The sequence below is a fragment of the Fundulus heteroclitus genome, chromosome 4 (genome assembly GCF_011125445.2).
Source record: "Fundulus heteroclitus isolate FHET01 chromosome 4, MU-UCD_Fhet_4.1, whole genome shotgun sequence".
Classification (NCBI taxonomy): Eukaryota; Metazoa; Chordata; class Actinopteri; order Cyprinodontiformes; family Fundulidae; genus Fundulus; species Fundulus heteroclitus.
Window position 1 is genome coordinate 34,059,297 of NC_046364.1, and position 23,080 is coordinate 34,082,376.

Below are 23,080 nucleotides of genomic sequence, written 5' to 3' on the forward strand. Positions count from 1 at the left end.
AAAGTGCTTAACAAAATGAGTAAAATCACAACATAGAATAGAAAGAGAGAACATAGAAAACAATAAAATCAAAAAGGTTACAAAGAAACAAAAGAAAGAAATTGTTACGTATTAAAAGCCAGCTTGAACTGATATGTCTTAAGTTTGGACCTAAAAAGAGCGATATCTGTAACAGTGCGAATAACCGGGGGTCACTTGTTCCAGAGTCTCGGGCCAGCAAGTGGAAAAGCCTGATCACCCCACCGTTTATACCTTGACCTTGGGACTTCTAAAACTAACTGATTTGAAGACCACAATGACCGGTTTTGCTCCCGCAAAGTAAAAATTTTGGACAAATACTCTGGGGTGAGACCATTTAAAGCTTTAAAAATAAACAATAAAATCTATTCTAAAACGCACCGGGAGCCAATGTAGGGTGTAGAGAACGGCAGTGATGTGTGCACGTCTAGATGTATTTGTGAAAAAGTGTGGCAGCATTTTGGACAAGTTGAAGGCGTGAGATGGACGTCTGATTCAGACCAACATGAAGAGCATTACAGTAGTCCAACCTTGAACTAATTAAGAATGAACGACCTTTTCTAGGTCGTGCCTGCTCAGAAAAGACTTAACTTTAGCCAGCAGACAATGCGGGAAAAAGCTCATTTTAACAACATTACTGATCTGCTTATCAAATTTCATGCTGCAATCAAAAGTAACCCCCAAGTTTTTGACAGCCGATCTAATGTAAGATGCCAAAGCTCCCAAACTCAAAGCTGGACCATTCCGCATGCCTGGAGTACTGAAAATAATACATTCTGTTTTACTTTCACTCAAATTAAGAAAATTGTCTGAAAGCCACAACTTAATATCAGTAATACAATTAAGCAAGGAGTTTAGTGCGACACTGTCATTTGCTTTCATAGGCAAAAAGATTTGCAAATCATCTGCGTAGCAATGAAATGTTAAGTGCTCACTTTACTTTTTCTCACTATATATATATATATATATATATATATATATATATATATATATATATATATATATATATATATATATATATATATATATATATATATATATATATATATAGTTCGTGCAAGGGTTCTTCGTGGTTACCTCAGGTTCCTCCCATGGTCCAAATCTGCTTAATTGGTTTCTCTAAATTACGTTGATATAATATGTAAGTCACTGACCACTTTATGTATAATTTAAATGTCAGGCTTCAACATGGATTCAATATTTCTGCCTAACCATATTTCAATGTTGATTCACTCATATTTTGCTGTCTGGGTAATAAACAAAGACTGATTTAATGGCAGCGTCGTGCTGAGGGCTTTTTAGCTGCAGGAGGGACTGGTGCACTTCACAAAGTAAAAGCCATAGTGAGGAAAAAAATCTTATGCTGAAACATTGAAGCAACATCTCGAAACATCAGCCAGAAAGCTTTATTTATTCATGCACTGATCAGCTGTTTTACATTACTTTCACCAAAGTCATGTATGTTCATTAGTTTCACCATAAAAAAAACAACATATTTACAGTACTTCATGCTGCTGAAAAATAACACAGCCAACAACATTAATATTTTAAAACAAATACTTTATGTTCAAATTATCACAAAATGATCACAAAATTATCACTTACTGTACGTCTACACCGAACTTGTTCTCAATAGCATAAGACTGAAACCATTAACACAGTGATATCGAGATGTTTGAGAGCCGCTGTGAGGTGTTCAGGAGTGTCCATCATTAGTTACACCGCCCTGAACTGAGCTCCAGAAAACTGAAAGTACTAATGAGTTCAGAGCTTTAAACAACAGAGACAGCTCCGTTAGTTCAAACCGTACTGAAGAGGGAAGCTCTGGTTAATAATCTGCTAGTATGGATTCAGAGTATGGTATTAATCGATTTCTTTTAGCCAATTTATTTAGAAGCTTTACAGTTGTTGTTTTTTCCCCACCACCACTGACTGATAAGAGTCAGAAAATATGGAAACAAACGTAAAAGCAATGGTGAAAATAAATATAGGAGTTTGCCCTGTAAATATAACTATTGTTTATTCCATAAACTGTTAAAACTGATTAATAGTTTGATATGAATAAAAAAAAATCTGATTTTGAAAGAACCTGCAGGATTACAAACTGTAATTTCCCATTTATATGAGCTCATGGTTCTGGTTTTATGTGAAACTTACAAAGCAAGATGACGTGTAGGAAGTTTACAATGGTTAACATTTTGTCATGTTATAAATCGGAAGCTGGGAATTTCAGCTCAATGCATCATAATCTTGTAATAAAGAATCTGTTTATAACGCAGCAAGAAGAGCAATAACCGAGCCCTTCTGGCATCCTTTCGAACAGACGTTAGGAAATTCCTGTAAAGGGAACTGAAAAGTTAACCTGTAGAAGCAGCCGTGATCACAAATATCCCAACAGGAACACAGGATCACCTCAGACACACGGAGCGTTTCAGGACGCCAGGGATTTGAACGTTTTAGCTCCTGCGTTTTCCATCGTAGTGCACCGAAGAGAAAAAGACAACAAAACAAGTTGTACTTGGGACCAAGAGGAGCTAGTTTGGCCTAATGTGGCTGACTTAAAGCAACCGGCGTGTTTCTTCCAGGAGTCGAGCTCATTTCTCTTCTTCCCCCTCATCCTGTTGGCGGTCAGTCATTCGAGCACATCGTGGACACGTTGTAGAGTTGTCATAGTAGCAGTCTCTAAAGACATACACACAAAAAAAAAGTTAAAGAGCTGTTTTCTTAAAGTTACACTTCGTCAAGAAAGAGTCGCTTTTCCAACTCTGAATTAGAATAACCCAACAACTGCAAATAACTAATGATATTTGACGTATTTGTTCCTTTATCTTTAGTCATGGATTTATTCACTAAGGGGGTCGGGGGGGGGGGGGTTTCTTTCTCCGGTCCACATGTGTTTTGAGTTTCTGTAGAAGGCTTACGACCGTTTCCCACGTGGTATTTTCTATCTGTGTCGGTATTTTCAGCGTAAAGTTGAGCTTATTCCCAGAGCGGCTTGGGCTTCAAAGAGATGCGCCTCTTGTCACTCGTCCCGTTTGCGGCGTTCACGGACGGCATCTCGAGGCGTACTCGTGCAGAGGAAGGTCCTCTGGGTCTCATCGGCTCCGCTAAAGCTCAGTGCCACTGTTCTCCATCAGAAAAAGGGGAGTGAGGACTTCAGGGATCGGTCTTTACAGACTAGTGGTTCATCTGCATCCGTTGTGGAGGAGGAAGAACTGATCTGGATCATGAGTGAAAGAACGGCATCCTGGATGAAAGACGCCGAAATACGCTTCCTGCGGTGGTCCGAGCACCTGAGAATACGGGGGAAACGGGAAGAAGGGAATGTGCATCTCTTTTGGTCTTGGGATGCCCCAGAATGAGCTGGAGAGGGTCGCCTGGATGAGGAAGCCATGGTTCCCCCTTCCTGAACACGTAACTTCTGCAACCCGATCGCCGATCAGCGCGCAAACGAGGGACAGGCCAACAGATTTCCTTATGGCTACATTGAAAAAGTTGAGAGTTTTTTTTGGTTTATTCGGTTTAAAGGGTTTGGTGGGGACTCACCTGTGGAAGACAGCGGAGCACTCGTGACACACGGAGGTGTGACTGTCAAAGGGGAACAGGATGTCTCCCTCCTTGCAAAGCTCACAGACAAAGCCTCTGGCCTGACAACGCTACACACACACACACACCACACAGATACACACAAGCACACAGGAAGGGGTGGGAAATGAGAGGCGCAGGTTAGACAGGTGCCACGTCTGCTATTATCAACAAACAATGCAGATAATTTCATCTTTTTAAAATGAATTGCACAGACGGACGCTGCTTAATGAATATTGGTAACTTTAATTCGACGTGGGCTACATTGATAACTGGAGAACTTTCTGGGGAAAACCTGGTCTGATCCGGAGAGACGGCATCCATCCTACTTTGGATGGTGCAGCTCTTCTTTCTAGAAATCTGGCCGGATTTATTAGTCCTCCTAAATGCTGACAACCCAGGGTCCAGACCAGGAAGCAGAGCCGTAGTTTAACACACCTCTCTGCAGCTTCTGTACTGTCACCCATCCATTATCCTATTGAGACGGTGTCTTTCCCACGGCCAAAACTTAACAGATCAAAAACTTATCTAAAAGGAACAAATCATAAAAACCTAATAAAAATCAATACGGTTCACCTTAAACCTAAAAATAAAACAATTAAATGTGGTCTATTAAATATAAGGTCTCTCCCTCCAAAGACTTTGTTAGTTAACGAATTGATTTCTGATAAACAGATTGATTTGTTTTGTCTCACAGAAACCTGGCTACAAGAGGACTACATTAGTATAAATGAGTCAACTCCCTCCAATTATTCAAATTTCCACATTCCCAGATCTGTGGGAAGAGGAGGAGGAGTGGCAACCATCTTTCAGTCTGATTTATTAATTAGTCCCAGGCCAATTAATAACTACAGTTCTTTTGAACATTTAACCCTCAGTTTCCCTCATCCAAACTGCAAAGCAATAAAACCTCTTCTGTTTGTTGTTTTGTATCGTCCACCAGGCCCTTACACTCAGTTTTTGGATGAGTTGTCAGATTTCTTGTCTGATTTGGTGTTAAATACTGATAAGGCTATTATAGTGGGTGATTTTAACATCCATGTTGACAAAGAATGTGATAACCTTAGTGTAGCCTTTAAAACTATCCTAGATTCAATTGGTTTTGCTCAAAATGTGCATAAACCGACGCACTCTTGGCTCCATACTTTAGACCTTGTGCTGACATATGGCATTGATTGTGAAGAATTAACAGTATTTCCTCACAACCCTGTCCTATCTGATCATTTTTTAATAACATTTGAGTTTAATCTAACTGAGTTCTCCACCCCCAAAAGAGGGTTCCATTATAGTAGATCTTTATCGGATAATGCTGTATCAAAACTTAAAGAGTCTGTCCCCTTTTTAATATCCTCCGTATTGCAGAAATGCCCTGTAGATGGCAGCAATGTTGTTTCTTCCAATTCACAAATAGATGTCTTTGTAAACGGTATGACTTCGTCATTGCGTTCTGCATTAGACAATGTAGCTCCCTTGAAAAAGAAGGTGATTATTCACAGGAAGCTGGCTCCTTGGTTTAATTCAGAGCTGCGTTCCTTGAAGCACAATGTTAGGAAATTGGAGAGAAAATGGCGCTCTACACACCAAGAGGAATCCTACTTAATCTGGAAGAACAGTCTATTGTTGTATAACAAGACCCTTCGCAGAGTTAGAGCAGCATATTTTTCATCATTAATTGAGGAGAATAAGAATAATCCTAGATTTCTCTTCAGTACAGTTGCCAAACTTACCCAGAGCCACAGCTCTGTTGATCCATCCATTCCCTTAGCTCTTAGCAGTAATGATTTTATGGGATTCTTCATAAATAAAATTGATTCCATTAAAAATAAAATAATTGGCATCCTCCCAAACATGATTACCTCATCCTCAGTAAGTGAGGCAGCATTGGAGGAATCCTTAGAACCTGCGCAGTGTCTGAACTGTTTAAAAGCAGTAGAGCTTTCTGAGCTATCTAAAATTTTTGCTTCATCTAAACCTTCTACCTGTATGTTAGACCCAATCCCAACCAAGTTGTTTAAGGAGGTATTCCCTCTGATCAGTGGTCCTATTTTAGACATGATTAATCTATCCTTGGTAAATGGATATGTACCACAGGCTTTTAAAGTAGCTGTTATTAAACCTTTACTTAAGAAACCATCTCTTGATCAAGATGAGTTAGTAAATTACAGACCTATATCTAATCTTCTTTTCTTATCTAAAATTCTTGAGAAAGTAGTTGCTAATCAACTATGTGAACATTTACAAAGTAATGACCTACTTGAGGAGTTTCAGTCAGGCTTCAGAGCTCATCATAGCACTGAAACAGCTCTGGTGAAGGTCACCAATGATATTCTCATGGCCTCAGATAATGGACTTGTGTCTATACTTGTCCTGTTAGATCTCAGTGCTGCATTTGATACAGTTGATCACAATATTCTCCTACAAAGACTTGAGCATACTGTAGGGATTAAGGGAAAAGCATTAGGCTGGTTTAAATCTTATCTGTTGGACAGATTCCAGTTTGTTCATGTTAATAATAAATCTTCCTCAAACTCTAGGGTCACTTGTGGAGTACCACAGGGTTCAGTCCTTGGACCAATTCTATTTACTATATATATGCTTCCGATTGGCAAAATTATCAGACAGCATGGGATTAATTTCCACTGTTATGCTGATGACACTCAGCTATATTTATCCATAAATCCTGATGAATCCAATCAGTTACTTCGACTGCAGTCATGTCTTGATGACATCAAAAGCTGGATGACTTTAAATTTCCTGCATTTAAATTCTGACAAGACAGAAGTTGTAATCTTTGGGCCAGAGTCTTCAAAAAATAAAGTTCTTAATCAATCCCTTAATCTGGATGGCATTAACTTGGCCTCTGGTAATAAAGTTAAAAATCTTGGTGTTGTTTTCGACCAAGACATGTCATTTAAATCTCATATTAAACAGGTTTCCAGAGTTTCCTTTTTTCACCTCCGGAATATCGCCAAAATTAGAAACATTCTGTCCAGGAGTGATGCTGAAAAACTAGTCCATGCATTTGTTACTTCAAGGCTGGACTATTGTAATTCTTTACTATCAGGAAGTCCACAAAATGCAGTTCGAAGTCTTCAGCTGATTCAAAATGCTGCGGCAAGAGTTCTGATGAAAATCAACAAGAGGGATCATATTTCTCCTGTTTTAGCTTCCCTTCATTGGCTTCCTGTTAAATCAAGAATAGAATTTAAAATTCTTCTTCTAACGTATAAAGCCCTTAATAATCAAGCTCCATCATATATCAGAGCTCTGATTACCCCGTATGTTCCTAACAGAGCACTTCGCTCTCAGACTGCAGGTCTGCTGGTGGTTCCTAGAGTCTCTAAAAGTAGAATGGGAGGCAGATCCTTTAGCTATCAGGCTCCTCTCCTGTGGAACCAACTCCCAGTTTTGGTCCGTGAGTCAGACACCCTATCTATTTTTAAGACTAATGTTAAAACTTTCCTTTTTGACAAAGCTTATAGTTAGAGTGGCTCATACCCTGAGCTATCTCTATAGTTGTGCTGTGATAGGCCTAGGCTGCTGGAGGACATCAGGGTCTAATTTTCTCACTCTACTGATTTCTACTGTTCTTCAGTCTACTGTTCTCCAGTTTTGCATTGTATTACATTGAAATGACTGTCGTCATTTCAGCTTTTAACTTTTGCTCTCTCTCTTTTTCTTCATAGTAGGTACACCTGGTCTGGCGTTCTGTTAACTGTGACATCATCCAGAGAAGACGGCTCACCAGCTGTTACCATCTAATGTAGAACAGATTACTAGATCAATGTGTGCTTCTGTGCTTTTTTGTTTCTCTTGTTGTGTCTCTGTTCTGTCTTCTGTAACCCCAGTCGGTCGAGGCAGATGACCGTTCATACTGAGCCCGGTTCTGCCGGAGGTTTTTCCTTCCCGTTAATGGGTGGTTTTTCTTCCCACTGTCGCTTCATGCTTGCTCAGTATGAGGGATTGCAGCAAAGCCATGTACAATGCAGATGACTCTTCCCCAGGAGTGAATGCTGCTTGTCGGGACTTTGATGCAATCAACTGGTTTCCTTATATAGGACATTTTGACCAATCTGTATAATCTGACCCAATCTGTATAATATGATTGAACTTGACTTTGTAAAGTGCCTTGAGATGACATGTTTCATGATTTGGCGCTATATAAATAAAATTGAATTGAATTGAATTAATTCGTCGCGCCACAGAGCAGCACCCAAAACCTATTTGGCTTATTTACGCAGTAACGAACAAATTGGAGACAACTTGTCTTGAGCGTTTGGGTTTTCATAGTTGCGCGCCTTTCAGCGTTTAGGACGTGCCTTACTGTAAAAGTATAAACCTCAGCCGTGGCATCCTAAGCCTTGCTGCAGGTCGATTACATTTAAATAAAGGATCTTGATCGCCGGCCTCCTAAGGATTCAGGTGGCCGTCTATGACAGCTTCCTCTTTCTGCCACAGACAGACCCTGTTCCTTCAACTTTTTTCCTGCAAGCAATGCTTCCACTTATATCTCGAGGAGCAGTTAAGGTGCTTTGGTGTCTTTTTATTTCCAGCTCCTTTATTGTGAAAGACAATGATTATTTTCTAAACTTATTGGAAAACGCTCTTCCCTCTGACTAGTTAGGGAACATCCGTGTCAGCGGTACAAGTATTTGAGCTGTTCAAGCACAAATGATTCATCTAATGAAGCCATTGACTGAGAGCATCAAGGGTGCTTTGGTCCACATGTGAACTGTGAATGTGTTCTCCAATGAAGTATTCATCTCAGTGGGTTGAATAGTTTGCAGACTGCAGTACTCATTGAGTGTAAGACGTGGCGTCTAACTTGGATAAAATCCATGTTATATTTGGTTCAACAGTTCTTGTTGCATTTGTTTATTGCAAATATCTGAACAATTCTTCCAAACAGTCATGTTCCTCCCCATTTATAACGACGTTCACAGTCAAAGAGAAGCCGTCATGCCTGCGGCAGCGACACGACTGTCACCTGCTCAAATCTCGGCTGACAGCTCTACAGTCAGGGGGCAGAGCTGCACGTTAGGAAGCAAGGAAACAACTTATTTGGGTAAGATTTATCCACACCCAACAAGCTGAAACCGTGTTAAAATCTACCAGAGCAGAGTTATTAAAGACACATCTCAACACAAATAGTGAACTTGCTAACATCAGCCTTGCACTGCTCCGCATCAGAGCATAGCCATAAGGAAGAAGACGGGTTTATGGAAGACTGTAGCTGTCTGTATGTCACATTTCCTTTGAAATAAATGAGAAGATATGTCCGTTTCAAGTGGCCCGCACTCAGATTATTGCAGCTTTTTTTCTTCTTCTTTTTTCTTTTTTTTTTAAATCGAGTTAACCTTGTGCTGTAGCAGCAAATTGATGCTGCTAGTCGTAACAAAATATCGCCTGGAGTCTGAAAATGAATTGGTCACATAACACTGGTGAAACTTTCCCTGTCTACGCTTAAAGGTGCATTATGCACTATTATGCATTAAAGTAATTTCCCTCTGGGATTATTAAAGTATGTCTGATTCTGATTCTGTTGCAAGCTCCAGGATTTTGCTGACGTTGAAATAACACCGGTGTCGTACACGCGGATGTGAAAACGTGAAAGAGAAAAAAAAAAAGCTAACCGTTAGGACTTCACAGGGTTTTTTTAGAGGTGTAATGTCTTCTGAGGTAAGAAAGTTAGAAATGTTATTTTGTTATATAATATTATATAGAAATAATATTTTATTTTGCACGGAAATTTTTCATATTGATGAGATGGAAAAGGCTGAGAAGAGCTTGATGCTGGTCTTTGGTCCAGCTCAGCGGCAGCGGAGACTCTCAGCAGCTGAACAACAGTTGAAACCGTTTGAACGAGAGCGCGCGGCGCGTCACAGACATGTTTGCCCAGAGGATTCGCCCGAATCTCTCTCTCAAACTGACTAATGGAGCCTATAGAGGCAACTGGAGCAAATAGAAGATAATTAATTTTACACATCAGCCAATTGTAAGGGCATGTATGGGAAAGAAAAGAAAAAATATTTAACTTCAAAACTTGCACAATGCACCTTTAAATGCTGACTTGTAACATGGCCTGTGTTTTACCACATTTTGCTGTTCTCCCGCAAAGCAAACTTGTCAAATTGTCGCGGGTTTTGGGGCTCGTTTTTAACGTGAAGTCGCTTTAAAAACGCAACAGAACCTTTTTCCTGACAACTGCGCTGCTGAACAAGTGCTATTAAGCAGACCAGCTCAGGCTGCGGCTGCGTTACAGACAGTGTAAGCCGGCTAAAACATCTGTCGGCATAAACACATACAACTGGCTAGGCCACAGATGTCGAAAAACACTGAATGAACGAGACGAACCATAAATGACCACAACCACCGCAGATGATGACGCTGGGCATAATATTTATCCCTCTGTTTAGACAAAATATTAATATAAAGTCTTCTGCTCAATCAATGCATGTAAAACATTGAAATGTTTTGTTTGGATGTGGACTTTGCTTTTTAAAATGCATGAATATCCAATGTATTCCTTTTTTGTAAAATGTGCAATCAGGACAATTTTATCAAACAATAGCCCCATATGTACATAGGTGCTATATCTTAATTATAATAAATTAGGGGAGCCGAAATATGCCGTTTTATGTAAGATTGCTTGGGGAAAATGTTAAGACAATGTACAATGGGTATAATTTTTAAAGAAAACAAATGCATTTTTACATTTACATTAGAACAAAAACAAAGGCATTTCAAGTTAGTTACAGCCCGTTCAGTAATGGAAAAGACAAATGAGCAGATTTTTGTATGTTTCCACTGGTGTTTCTGACCATTTATCTTCTGTGGCGAGCTCGCAAGTCCTTAAAGTTGAAAGGCCTCCTTGCCATCACCCTAATCTTTAGTTGCCTCTGCAGACTCTATAATATTCAAGTTGGAACTCCAAAACATTAAAGTTACTGCCAGTCAGAAATAAAATAAAAAAACATGTGGATCAAATCAAAAGATTAAATAAATATGTAAATCTGTCAGGGATATAAATATCTGCTCAACTGTATTTTACTTGGTTTTAAAACCTAAAATATATTTCTCACCTCATAGAGAGAAGAATCAGAACAAAAGCAGACTTTACAATTTTCAAATGTGAATTTTCTTCATTAAAAGAAAAAAAAAAGAGTGAACTATTTTAGCGAGCCTGCTCAGCCCAGTAATACAAATGTTTTGTAGACACTTAATGAACGATAGGTTCAACTGTCCCAGTGGTTAAGGTGTGAAAAGGACATTTAATAATCTTTAGAGGACTGGGCTCACCTCGCAGTCCAGTTTGATGTGTTTGGCAAATGTTGTGTGGATCTCGGTGAGGGAGCAGCTCAGCCTGCCGGTGGAGATGTCAATCAGATCCTGTAGTGAGTACATGTCGTCATTCTCAACAAAGTGCTGGCGATCCTGCAGCTGTGGAGCACAAACACAGAGGAAACATGAGACAAAAGCAGAGCAGCGTAGCCTAGAACCTGCGCAGGCACCTTCGATGCAACAACTTTGCAGGCAATAGATCTATTGTAAGGCAGGAAACAAATAGTTTGTTCAAAAATTCACCTGTATGTATTAACCTGTTTAAAGTTTTCATTTCCAGCTACCTGATTCCTTCTCCTGAACAAAGAAACAAAACTTTACAACACTTTGTGGTTCTTTTGTGCTAATGGCAAAAAAAAAAGTGTTTATTTCTTTTTCTGTTATACTTTATTATTATGTACTCAAATATTTGTTAGGATTTTTTTTAAACTAAATATTTTCTTAACATTTTGAGTTGCTAAATAAAGTATGATTGACCAGCATATGTAGTTGTTTGCTGCCCGAGAAAAATCCGTTCATGGACACAAGAAAATAGATTTTATATGATTTGGATTAAAACAAGCAATGCAAATATTAACTCTAAAATAATAATGAAAAATATTTCCAATGAGAAGTGTTGAGTAAGGTGAAATTAAAGTACATGTTTATCAAAAGATTTTTATCAACTGAGTGTAAGGGGCACAGTTTCACCACCAGGTGGCGGTGTTTCACTCAGCTTTACCAATAAAAAAAGAACTTTGACGTTTGTTAGATCGGTAATGCAAACAGTTACTGACTTGAAGCAGCAGCCGAGCTTCCATCGCCTCCTTGCAGGTAATGAAATAGGGTTTCATCAACAGAATATCATGACGGAGTTTCTGTGAATGACATCCCAAAACAGACACACACAGACGACACTTTATGCTTGGACTCCAGTCATGGGATCGCAACACTCTGAATGTGCACTAAAAATGTGCCGGTTCTTTTTTTTCTTTTCTTCTTATCATAATCATCGGCAGCTTGTAAAAAATTAGGAAGAACCAAAACATAAATGAGACAAAGATCTTCAACAGAAGCCTTTTTGTCACATGCAGACTTTATGAGCCTAAAATTGGAAATGTTGCAAAGCTGTCTCCGTTTCCCTTCAAAAAAAAAAAAAAGTCACACTCACAACATCGGGGAATGCATACAGAAAAAAAAAAAAACCTCACTAAATCAAGCTGCTAACAACAGCAGAGTTTTTTTAGAGTGGTTAGAAAACACAAATATCTATCTAAGCTGTGGTTCGGTCACATTCAATTTGAGTTTGCTAATGTGCCTCCAGGTGAATCCCTGCTTGAGAAAACTGATACAGACAAAAAGGGGTTTAAAATTTGGGACAAAAACTGGGACAGAACTTCAATTTTACCATTTTTAGCCAGAAGAAGCGAACAAAGTTACTCACCCTGATCTCAACCAGTTCCTCCACGAAGTTGAATAGCAGCGGGTTGATTTCTTTCAGCTTCAGCACAGGTCGGGGCATCATGAGCGTCAAGTAACGCATGGAGGAGCGACAGACCTGAGCGAGAGAAAACATCCTGTCAACACAGCAACTACAGAAAAGCTTGAAGTCAGGTTCGTACAGGGAGGCACAACGCTGGACGTCATATTTGATTTCGCAACACAATATTGCTAATTTTAATTTAAAAATTCCCCGGTGTCCAGAGTTGATGCAGTAAAAACAGTGAGATGCCACAGCTTTTTAAACTTTTCACAGACATTCTAGGTTCATAATTAGACCGTATTAGGTGTTGATCAGTGGGTGGTGTTGGGATTAGACAACCTACAATTCCCAGCCCCAATTTATTCACTTCCCAAAACATGGAGAACATTAGTGCCACGGTACCTTTTTTTTTTTTTTTTTTTTTTTAAGCAATGCCTCAATTTTATCCTCAAATTATTGGCACGCATCAACCAAAATACATTTTTAAAATGAAAAAAATTCCACAATCGACTGGTTAAGAACTCCCCAACGTGTTTGCAAAAACTGGAGGGACGGTGGGAAAACCATCACATTTGTGGAAGAAATGTGGTTGGGAAAATAAAATCTGCATGAAGGGATGAACCCCTCCTGCACGGTCAATGGACAGTGTATGCAGTGTACTGCAAAACACACTTTTGTTTTAAATTCTCTTTTATTGTTGATTTTTTTATTTATTAAAAAAGAGAAATCATATTTCCTCTTTTTGAATGATTAACAAAGAGGAAGTATGATTTACCAAGAACTGTGGTTTAATAGTTAATTCAAGGAAACATCCCCATAATCTACCAAAATGCAAAGATCATGAATCTTATTTACCGCTGCTGCTTGTTTTAAGAAAGCTGCATAAACAGAAATAAAATGAATGAAAGAGGCAGAATCATGATTGTAGAATGGTCTGAGAACCGTAAAATTATTATTTTATCGCCTATTTCTAACAATTTAATGAAGAAACAAGCAGATCCTTAACTGCACTCATTGCAACGCTCCTAACTTTCGCACATTTCCACGCCTGCTGAGGATACCTTGCGCGGCTCAAACTCCCAGTTGTGGATGACCCGAGCTGGGATGATGGCCGTGTCGTTCCAGTGGCACGTGCTGCAGTAATATTGACCCGTGTAATCGCATTGTCTGGCCTCGCTGGGTACACCCCCTGAAACGGAAACATGCCACATTACCGTTGAGCTGGGGTAAAAACAGAGAAGTTTCAACCACGTAAAGTAAACCGCTACACGTGGTTGAAAAACTCCACAGTTTTACAAACTCAAATTTTCAAATCAATTCAGTTTATTTACATAGTGCTAATTCACAACATATCACCTCAAGACACTTTACAAAGTCAATCATACAGACAGATTGGTTAAAAGGTTTTTCATCTACGGAAACCCGCAGATCGCATCAAATCATTGACTTACAGCAATGCTGCAAATTTCAAGAATTCATCCATCCTTTGACAGCCAATTCTTAAAGTATAAATACAAAACCTCTTAATGGCAGATTTGGATAATTCAAAGGAGTTATAATTTCCACATCATTCTTTCGAACCCTGCAAATCTGTACTCACTCAGTGAAATAGGAGCGCGGCACTCTGCACAGCGGTAGTCCTGCCGATCTAGTCCTATCTCTGGGCAGATGCTCAGCTCATACTCAGACTGGTGGCTAACCTTTGACCGGACGCAGGGCTTCGTGATCTGGTTCATGCACTTACTATGGCAACGGTAATAGCATCCTGAAACAAGAAAAACACAACTGCATGCTATGACAAGGCAGCTAAAAAATCAAACAGGAACTTGTTTTACTGACTTAAGACAAAAAGGCTGAAAGCTTGCCTGAAAGCTGGTTCAGTGAAAGCTGCAGATCTGTAAATGCTAGAGCAAGTATAACTGGCTCTTAACACTCCTGGTGACTTTAAACTGGCATAAATGAAGCAACAAAGTTTAAATGCAACCAGCTTGATTTCAAGAAACTGAGACTGCCTCTGACTTCCTCTCCAGCAGAGTCCGAGCCAAACTACCGCTTTCATTTCTTCATTCGGACAGACAATAGACCTCTGAAAAACTGTGTTAGTTATTAGATATTGAGTAATAATAAAGTATTTTTGGCATTTTGGACAACCTTCCTGACTAAAATAAACCATGCGTGCGGAGCTTCCCTCTCAGCTGTTATTAAGCCAGCTGTCGGGGTGTGAAGCAGAAGATATTCTAGTTTAAACCTAAGGTCCGCAATGTGGGGTTTCAGAGCCGCATTTGGTTTTTCAGACCCTCCACTGTGGCTCTTAATAAGTTTGGCCAAAAAATGCTGAAAAATTGAGCAATGTTTGCAAATGTAAAGATAAAAGGTAGCAGTTTCTCCAAAGCATGTTGATGCAGAACATGACACTAACAGATTAATGAATATTCTTTCTGAAAATATTTTTGGTCAGTAGCATGCAAAGTACATGCTTTTTTTTTTTTTTTTTTTTACATCATTTTATATAAACCTTGAATGTCCCGTTGAAGAAAATCTGTTAAACCTAAAAAAATAATAATAATAAATTAAACTGCTCTTTAATTTAAAAGAGCTAAACATTTTCAGCAGTAAGAGTCGTGTTGCTTTTGTGGCTCTTTAGTTTAGCTGGACCGTAGGCAAAACTGGCTTTTAGGGCTGTAAACATTGCTGACCCCAGTCACCCCCATGCTGAGATATAACTGAGGTGTTATTTTATCTCATCTAAATGAGTCTGATCCTTCTTCGGTAGTGGGTCTTATTTTAATATCCAGAGCGAATCCAGCAGGACTGCAGCTGCATCACATATTTTCTGGATTCTTGATGAATGAATGGATCCGAGTGGAGAAAAAGTTGCAGGACAAACACACCGACTATTATTTGTTGCATTTTTAAAATACATTTAAAATTAAACTTTTTCATACAGACTCTGGCTTAAAACTGTGGTTTTGTTTTTTATTTATCTGTTACCATAGAGACCTATCTCACAGTGTGCCTATCACAGGATTAGGAAACTCCCGAGGTAAATGTATGAACTGATCAGCTGTGCAGGAACTATTAGAACCTTGAAAAGTTAATCTGTTATTATTCTAACTCAGAAATGTAAGGCTAGACTCCAGAAGCCCTATCGAGACGTTTAACGTGAACCTGTGCACTCACGAATCATAAATAACTTGCTTTTCTCTACATATGAGCTGCGGTTTTCTGCACTAACCCCCCCTCGCAGTGCTGTATTTACCTGTGCAGGTATACCAGGTCTGGATTAGACCCCAGATGATGGTACTACACTTGTCACAGGTCTGTTTCACACTCTTGCTCTTCTCCTTTGAAAAGCGGTGCTCCAGGATGATTCTCAGATTAGGCTCGTCTTCCTCTGGGTCCTTCGGAGGAGAACATGCAAAATGAGATTGACTTGAGCTTTAAAAATAACGTGTTGTGGTTGTGTTTAGCAATACAATCGAAAAGGTGGAGTTTAGTATTCCCTTTAGTATGAGTATGAGTGAGGCCAATTGCTAGCAGGTCACTCAGATTTGTCAGGAATGTTTAGAAGTTTAGAAAGAAGATAAAAAAAAGTTGCTCAATCGGCAGAAAGCACCCCAGAAACACCCCTGAACCACATCGGCATCGAGTCATGCAGGGCTCAGTCCCAACCTTAAGCTCCTGCAGCTTGAGTCGCAGGTGGATCAGTTTGACCACGGTGTCTTTTTGCCTCTCCGAATGCTCCGGCAGCTCCAAGATCATCTTCTTACATTCTTCTATGGCCTGTTTCAGCTGCTCCACGTCCGAGGCCACGAAAGAACCCTGAAACAACACAATTTTCATACAAAACAAGGTTTATTTTAGATGGGAGAGCTTCTACTTTGGTGCGGTTGGACCGAACCTCAACAGCAGCGGTTTAGGTGTAAAGCAACAAAAGGCTGCATCACATAAACAGGGTTGGATAAATAACAGATAGTAAGATAATCAGTTCAAATAAATAGACCAAGTAAGAAAATATAGCAGAAAAAAAAATCATCTAAAATATTAAAATGTGTGGCATGTTTTTTTTAATTTTGTCCCCCACCTTGAGGTTTTATGTTACTGAACTTTTTGTAATTTAATGACAGTAGATGGAGAGAAATGTGAACTGATATTTTCAAGCTTCGCCTCAAACATTCATTTAGATTTACCCCTGGACTTTTACCAGGCCCTTCTAACACATGAGGATAATCAATATATCTGCCTAGCTTCATATTTAGGGTTGCTGTCCTCCTGATAGGTGAACTTCTCTCCCAGAATTTCTTTCTTATTACTTTCTTATTGCCGTTCTTCCCCTAAAGCCCAGATTATTGAAGCGCCCCGCTAAAAGCCATCCTGTCAAAAGGTTCTCCCACCTGAGCTGTGGACCTTTGCAGATCCTCCAGAGTTACCATTGGTCTCTGGGCTGCTCTCCTTCTCCAGCTGTGCTGTTTGTGTTGGTCTACGCATTAAACTCCAGTAAAATACACTAAGGTTTGTGCTTGTGTGTAAACAATTTGATAATTAAAAAAAAAAAAAAAGCTTGGTCTATTAATGGTTTATATTCTCCTATTTTAATGACCTATTCATTAGACAAAGTCTCACAGGTTACCATACACAGGTTGGAAACGTGAGGCGGGATGATTCCTCTGAGCAGCACTGTTTGTTCTCTCGTTACCAATGATGCAAACATTAACCCCCCCAAAAACAGAGAAACTTATAATTTTTCAGCTCCCATTTCTCTGAAATACAAGACAATGGTGGGATTATTGGTATCTGGGAATTTTGAGCGCTCAAAGACATTTTCTTTCATCTGTGTGAATTAAGGAGTGCTGCAGTTTGATGCTTTCAGCGCGCTCCAGTGATATAAGAGCGAAGTCTGGCTTCACCTGTAAAAACAGAACCGAGTCCTGGGAAGCGAAAAGTGAACTGATCCTGTCCATTTTCAAAAAAACACAATGCAGAGAAGGCATTTCAAACTCACCACGGGTCTGGAGAAATGATCCTCAGCTAGACCGAGGTCCATGGTACGATCAGAACTGTGGGTTTTGGTCCCGGAGAACAGCTCAGAAGTTGCTTCTAAGAAGACAGAAACATGACTTTAGGCTCTCCCTCCAAGCACGGTGGCACACTTTGATCTGTGAAGTGTCCTCAGTCGAGTTTCCACCCATAAGAATCACAAACAGAGGAACAACCTGCTTTAAACAGTCTAGTAATGTTTGACCAAGCGGTCTATATGGACATGTGATCATTGGCGTAAAAAACAGGAAGATCAGCCGGTTAAATGAACTCTGAAGTGTAATTCATTCTACTACATGAAAACATGTGACGATAAGCTCAACAACAAAACAAAAAATCTTTTTGGGGGTGTGTTTCGTTTAAATGGTAGTATTTTATTTAAAGTTTATTTAGCCTTTGTTCATACAGGGGGTCTCATAAAGATCCAAGATCTCATTTACAAGAGAGACCTGTTTTGATAAAACAAGAAATAACAACAAAAAAGTTGCAAAGACGGTAAAAATGCAAATAATTAAAACATGCGACTCAAATTAAATAGGCTAATATGATCTGACCTAAAAACAGGAGCAGATTTTGCTGATTTAAAAACAAAAAAAAGTTTAAATTGTCCCAGAGTACTAGGCAGTTTGGTTTCTAAATGTTTTTTTTGGGGTTTTTTAGATTGTGAGCAGGACGGTAGGAGAAATGCCGATGTGACATCCTGACCAAAAGGAAAACCTTCTGAAATCCTTAGTCATTGTATCATTTTTAATAATGATGATCAGAAAAGCCAGAGTCACAGAACCACACCAAAAATATAAGAGAAACAATAATGCAGCTTTGTAAATCTTGTATTGAATCCATATTAAAACATCCAGGTTAGTCCTACTAGAATAAACTTTATTCTAAGAAGATGCTTAAAAGATGAAAATATAAAACACATTTAACACAATTTTTGGCAAAGACTGAAGAAACTCCACATCAACACTGATCATATGCATTGTGATAAAACAAACAAAGACATATAGACAAATGTTTTTACCTGCGTACACGTCAGAGCAGAACATCTTTAGCCTCTGAGACGGACAAATTACAACAAATCAGAGCGGATAAAGTGGCTGCGAAGCTTTGCTGTTACAAATGGTCGCAGATTCCCAAATCCTACATTAAAGGAAGCGTTACTTAGTTCCTGCTTAGACTGTTGCTTCTCATTTGCTCTGGTTTAGCGCCGGCATTTCCCACTTCCTGTTTTCGAAGGCTGGAGTCACAAGAGTCTATTTTGCATTTCTTTCAATACTAGGATTTGTCTGACGTTAAAAAACTGAGCAACTCTTTGTTAAAAGTAGATTCGAAGAGGAATGCCTTGCACCACGTGTGAGGAAACTACACCGCATTGGCAAGTAAGTGACACTAAGGAAAAGCAGATAAAGGAGAAGTCCAATCTGTATTTTGATTAAAGATGATGTGACGTGACAGGAAGGAAGGGACCAAGCTAGATGGAAGCAATATTTAATCAATAATACACATGAAGTTTTCACGTATTCTAATTGGTTATGTTTACAAAATGAATTTGAAAAAAAAAAATTATCCTGTAATTTGTCAGCATGACCCCATTTTTTGACAAAAAATGTCCTTAAAGGACCTTAAGCAGGCTCCTCCTGCTGCTAAGGTCAAAGTGCACTTCTGTACAGTCTGACAGAAACTGCACAGGTATCACAGGAGGTGTGTCAGGGTGAAATTATTTCTCTTTAAGATATATGGGAAGGCTGGACTCAACTTTACAAGAGAGCATTTAGACAAAAAAATCTGGACTTCTGGAACAATAGTCGAAGGAAAGACGCGTTTTAATTATTTGGACAGCAGAAAAGAGAGCGTGTTTGGTCTAAACCAAACAGAGCATTCATAGGAAAGAGCCTGAGCCCAACTGGGAGGCAGAGTTGGAAGTGTCCTGGCTTGGGGTTGCTCTGCTGCAGCAGGACTTCTTCTTCTTCTTCTGTCAGCTTTTCGATTTCAGGGCTCGCCACAGTGAGTCATCTGTCTCCGGCTAACTCTATCTGCTGCATCTTCTTCTCTCACACCAACTACCTTCACGTCCTCTTTAACTCCGTCCATAAATCTCCTCCTTAATCTTCCTGCCTAGCAGTTCCAGCCTCAGCATCCTTCTACCGATCTTCTCATTATCCCTCCTCTGAACATGTCCAAACCATCTCAGTCTGGCCTCACTCTGGCTTTATCTCCAGAACATCTACCATGAGCTGTCCCTCTGATGTGCTCACTCCTGATTCCACCCATTCTCTTCCCTCCTAAAGAGAACCGCAACATTTTCATCTCTGCTTCCTCCAGCTCTGCCTCATGTCCCTTCCTCTGCCGCAGCAGGACCCGATTCCTCAAATCCTCCATTAAATCAACTGTGCATCAGAGGGTGCGTGAGGAGAACTTCTGTGAAAAATGAAAAGCTGAAGCAGAACTGGACCCTGCAACATGACAGTGACCCAAAATGTACAAGTAAATGCACCTGATAAAAGTCAAAACCCAGAGGTCTCATTTATAAAGCTTGCGCACACACAAAATGGGGCCTAAAACGTGCGTGTGTCACTTTCACACAAATGTTGGGCTCTATAAACAAAAAAAAACTTGATGCAAAATGTGTAGTCCTCACACCAACTCTAATCAAGTATTGCATTTATTTATTTTTATCTAAAAATAATATAGTTATACATATTACTTATGTTCTATGTTCAAGATAAAGTCTCCCAAAGTGTTGAGAAAGAGTTTTAAGCTACTGTTTTTTTCAGCAAGTTTGTTTAAGAATTGCATTATAGGCTGTGTTTATTCATTTCTATTTAGAAATAATTCAGTCATTTTGAATTCATATTTCTTCTGTTCAATGTTTAAGATGCTGTTTAAAAATAAATAACTGTTCAACGAAAACATTTTTTTTTACTTTTTTAAATTTAGACATTTTGAAATAACACAATTTTTAATTGCATTCACAATACCGTGACATTTTTCTTTAAGTTATCATAACGTCAGAATTTCATACCAGCCCATGCCTAAAAAAGGAATTAAATTTAAAAAAGCCCATAAACCATAATTAAATAAATGGGGGAAACGTCCCATTCCTCCTAATCTTGCTTTCCTCTCTGAATGTCGATCTGGACGCACAGAGGAATACAGGTTTCCTCCGACGTTTAAAAAAAACAATCAGGTTTAATTTTTCACAATTACTTTTAATGTGGGGAACAGCTGTGCTTTTCCTTCTAATTTACAAATTTCATAAACACCTGTCTGTGAACTTTTTCCAAAGTTTTTCTGCTGTTTCTCCGTGGCTGCCACATCACCATGATAAAAAAATAAATAAATCAGCTGACCCATTTTTACCACACTAACATTCATGAGGCGCTTTGGTTTGAGCATTTATGGGTTAATCTAGTACCTTAGCTACAATAAAAAAAAATTAATAAATCTTTCGTTTAATGAGTACAACAAGCCAAGTTTTTGGTCTTTTTGTGTAATTAAATCCCTTTCTTTTCCAGAGGGGAAAAACTACACTAGCCAAGGACATGTGATCAAGACATGATCATCTCTTGTTTATACTTGTGCTTTTTCTAACAAGTCAGAAAAAAAAATGAACAGTTCTACACAGCGGTGGTTAACGATGCCGATCTTTACCATGTTTGTGGGACGCCTTCCCTCCTTCAGGATGGTCGTCCTCTTCCCCGCGATCAAAGGGATTGAGGCGAGCTTGACGGAAATGTGAAAGTCTCTCATCGTACTCCATTTCATTGGCTACATCTGAGGAGGACAAAAGCCATCAATCTCACACACACGTACATACACAGAGGGTGAAATCCACTCCTTTTGTTGCTATTTAGTTAGAGCTAGAAGGCTTCTTAATGGAAGCTGGCCAGCTAATGTGTCCGCTTGATAACCGTGTACATTGCAAAGTGGATTCCCATTCAGATCTCATAAACTGCTAAAAGTATCACCTGTGTATAATCTCCTTTGAACAGACCAACCGTCGGAGTACTTTCAAACTCTACTGAGTGTGTATTTGAAGCATGGATCTCAATAAACACTATGATGAACAAGCACATTTTTGACAGATTTATGCAATGATGTTTTTCACAACACACTATGGCCACATTCGTGCAAGTGCGTCTGCACGGCGATCGTTTCCAACAGGGGTAGCGGATGATGCAGCAGTTCTGAAGGCAAGCCTTGAGTAACCGTCCTAATGGATCACAGCGTACGCAGCGGGCCAGGACATGATCGATGAAGCTCTTCCGGCAAGAAAACTTGGCCGTTGACTCTTCGCCAGTCCTGAGAGCCAATCTCGCCGCTGTCAAACGTGGCTTAAGCGTTTCTCTGCAAGCTCACTAAATCTAAGTAAACACCTTTGAAGGGTTTTGATCAAAAAGCATCCTACAAATGGGGCTTAGGTCACAGCAACTCTGATCAGTTGTCTTGTGTGACGTCAGCGGACGCAGGGAGGCATGTTTCTGGAGGGTGGATTGCATTCTGAATAAAAGAGGATTTCAAAAAACAAAGTAGAAAAACAATTAAGCGTTTCTCTGCAAGCTCACTAAATCTAAGTAAACACCTTTGAAGGGTTTTGATCAAAATGCATCCTACAAATGGGGCTTAGGTCACAGCAACTCTGATCAGTTGTCTTGTGTGACGTCAGCGGACGCAGGGAGGGCATGTTTCTGGAGGATGGGTTGCATTCTGAATAAAAGAGGATTTCAAAAAACAAAGTAGCAAAAAAAGTAAACAACCATCCACTGTGTTGTTGTTGTCTAGGCTTTTCAACCCTACACCCCTCTGCCCTCACACAGAGGGGTGTGCTAGAATCTATAGGAATAAAGAAATGATTTATTCCTCTGCATTGTTAAAATCGAATGCAATAACGACCCTTGTCATACTAATTTGTCTAAATTTTCTATTGCTCTGGTTACAGCCAATCAAACGCTGCAGGCAATTAGAAAGCTTCGCCAGGAAAAGCTGGAAGCCTCGTCATAACCAAGCAGGTCTCCTGTTGGCTGGTCTCCTAACCTGAGCAACACTTCAGCCCTTACTGGCTAAAAACGACCCGGAACATATGGCACACAACAGGTTTCAGCCATGATTGCACCGTGAGAGAGCACATAAACAACACCCCGGCTAACGCTAGCGAGCTAACCAGCTTCCAGGAGCCCCTCGTTCTTGTGCTGTCTGGATGCTAAGCTGACCCGCTGACAGAGGGAAGCTTACCCCGTTCACTGCCGTGTTCTCGTCGGACAACATGCAGCTGCTGAACGCGGTTCTGTGGAGACTATATGTTGATAACATGGGCAGCTGTCCGAGTGTTGTTTTGCCCCTGTCATCAGCTGCACATCAAGGCGAGAAAAAAAAAAAAAAACGACCAAGTTCCAGCTGCTTCCGGTTTGATTCCTTCAAAGTAAAATCCTCCAACTAGCGCCCGCGCGCGTTTGATGTGAGCTCGTTAGGAGAAAATACGAATTACGATAAAACTTTGACAGCGTTTGCATTATATTTATGTCTCGTGTGTTCGCTTTGATTTCAATGCAATACTTGAAAACTACATTTGTGTTCTGCGTTTTTATTTAGAATTTTATTTACCATCAGATGCCAATGCGTTCAACCAAAAAGTTAGAA

General features: G+C 39.7%; 1 protein-coding gene across 1 annotated transcript; it reads right to left on the minus strand.

Moving 5' to 3' along the window:
* Positions 1-1,405: 1,405 nt before the first annotated feature.
* On the minus strand, positions 1,406-22,834 carry def8 (differentially expressed in FDCP 8 homolog). Its single transcript, XM_036136431.1, has 12 exons — positions 22,676-22,834; positions 21,095-21,217; positions 17,409-17,503; positions 16,079-16,228; positions 15,666-15,807; positions 14,007-14,171; positions 13,468-13,595; positions 12,368-12,481; positions 11,721-11,801; positions 10,903-11,043; positions 3,565-3,674; positions 1,406-2,700 (listed from the first exon to the last, which is right to left on the minus strand). Exons 2-12 carry the CDS (start codon positions 21,201-21,203, stop codon positions 2,613-2,615), a joined length of 1,323 nt encoding a protein of 440 aa, XP_035992324.1. The 5' UTR covers positions 21,204-21,217; positions 22,676-22,834; the 3' UTR covers positions 1,406-2,612.
* Positions 22,835-23,080: the final 246 nt, after the last annotated feature.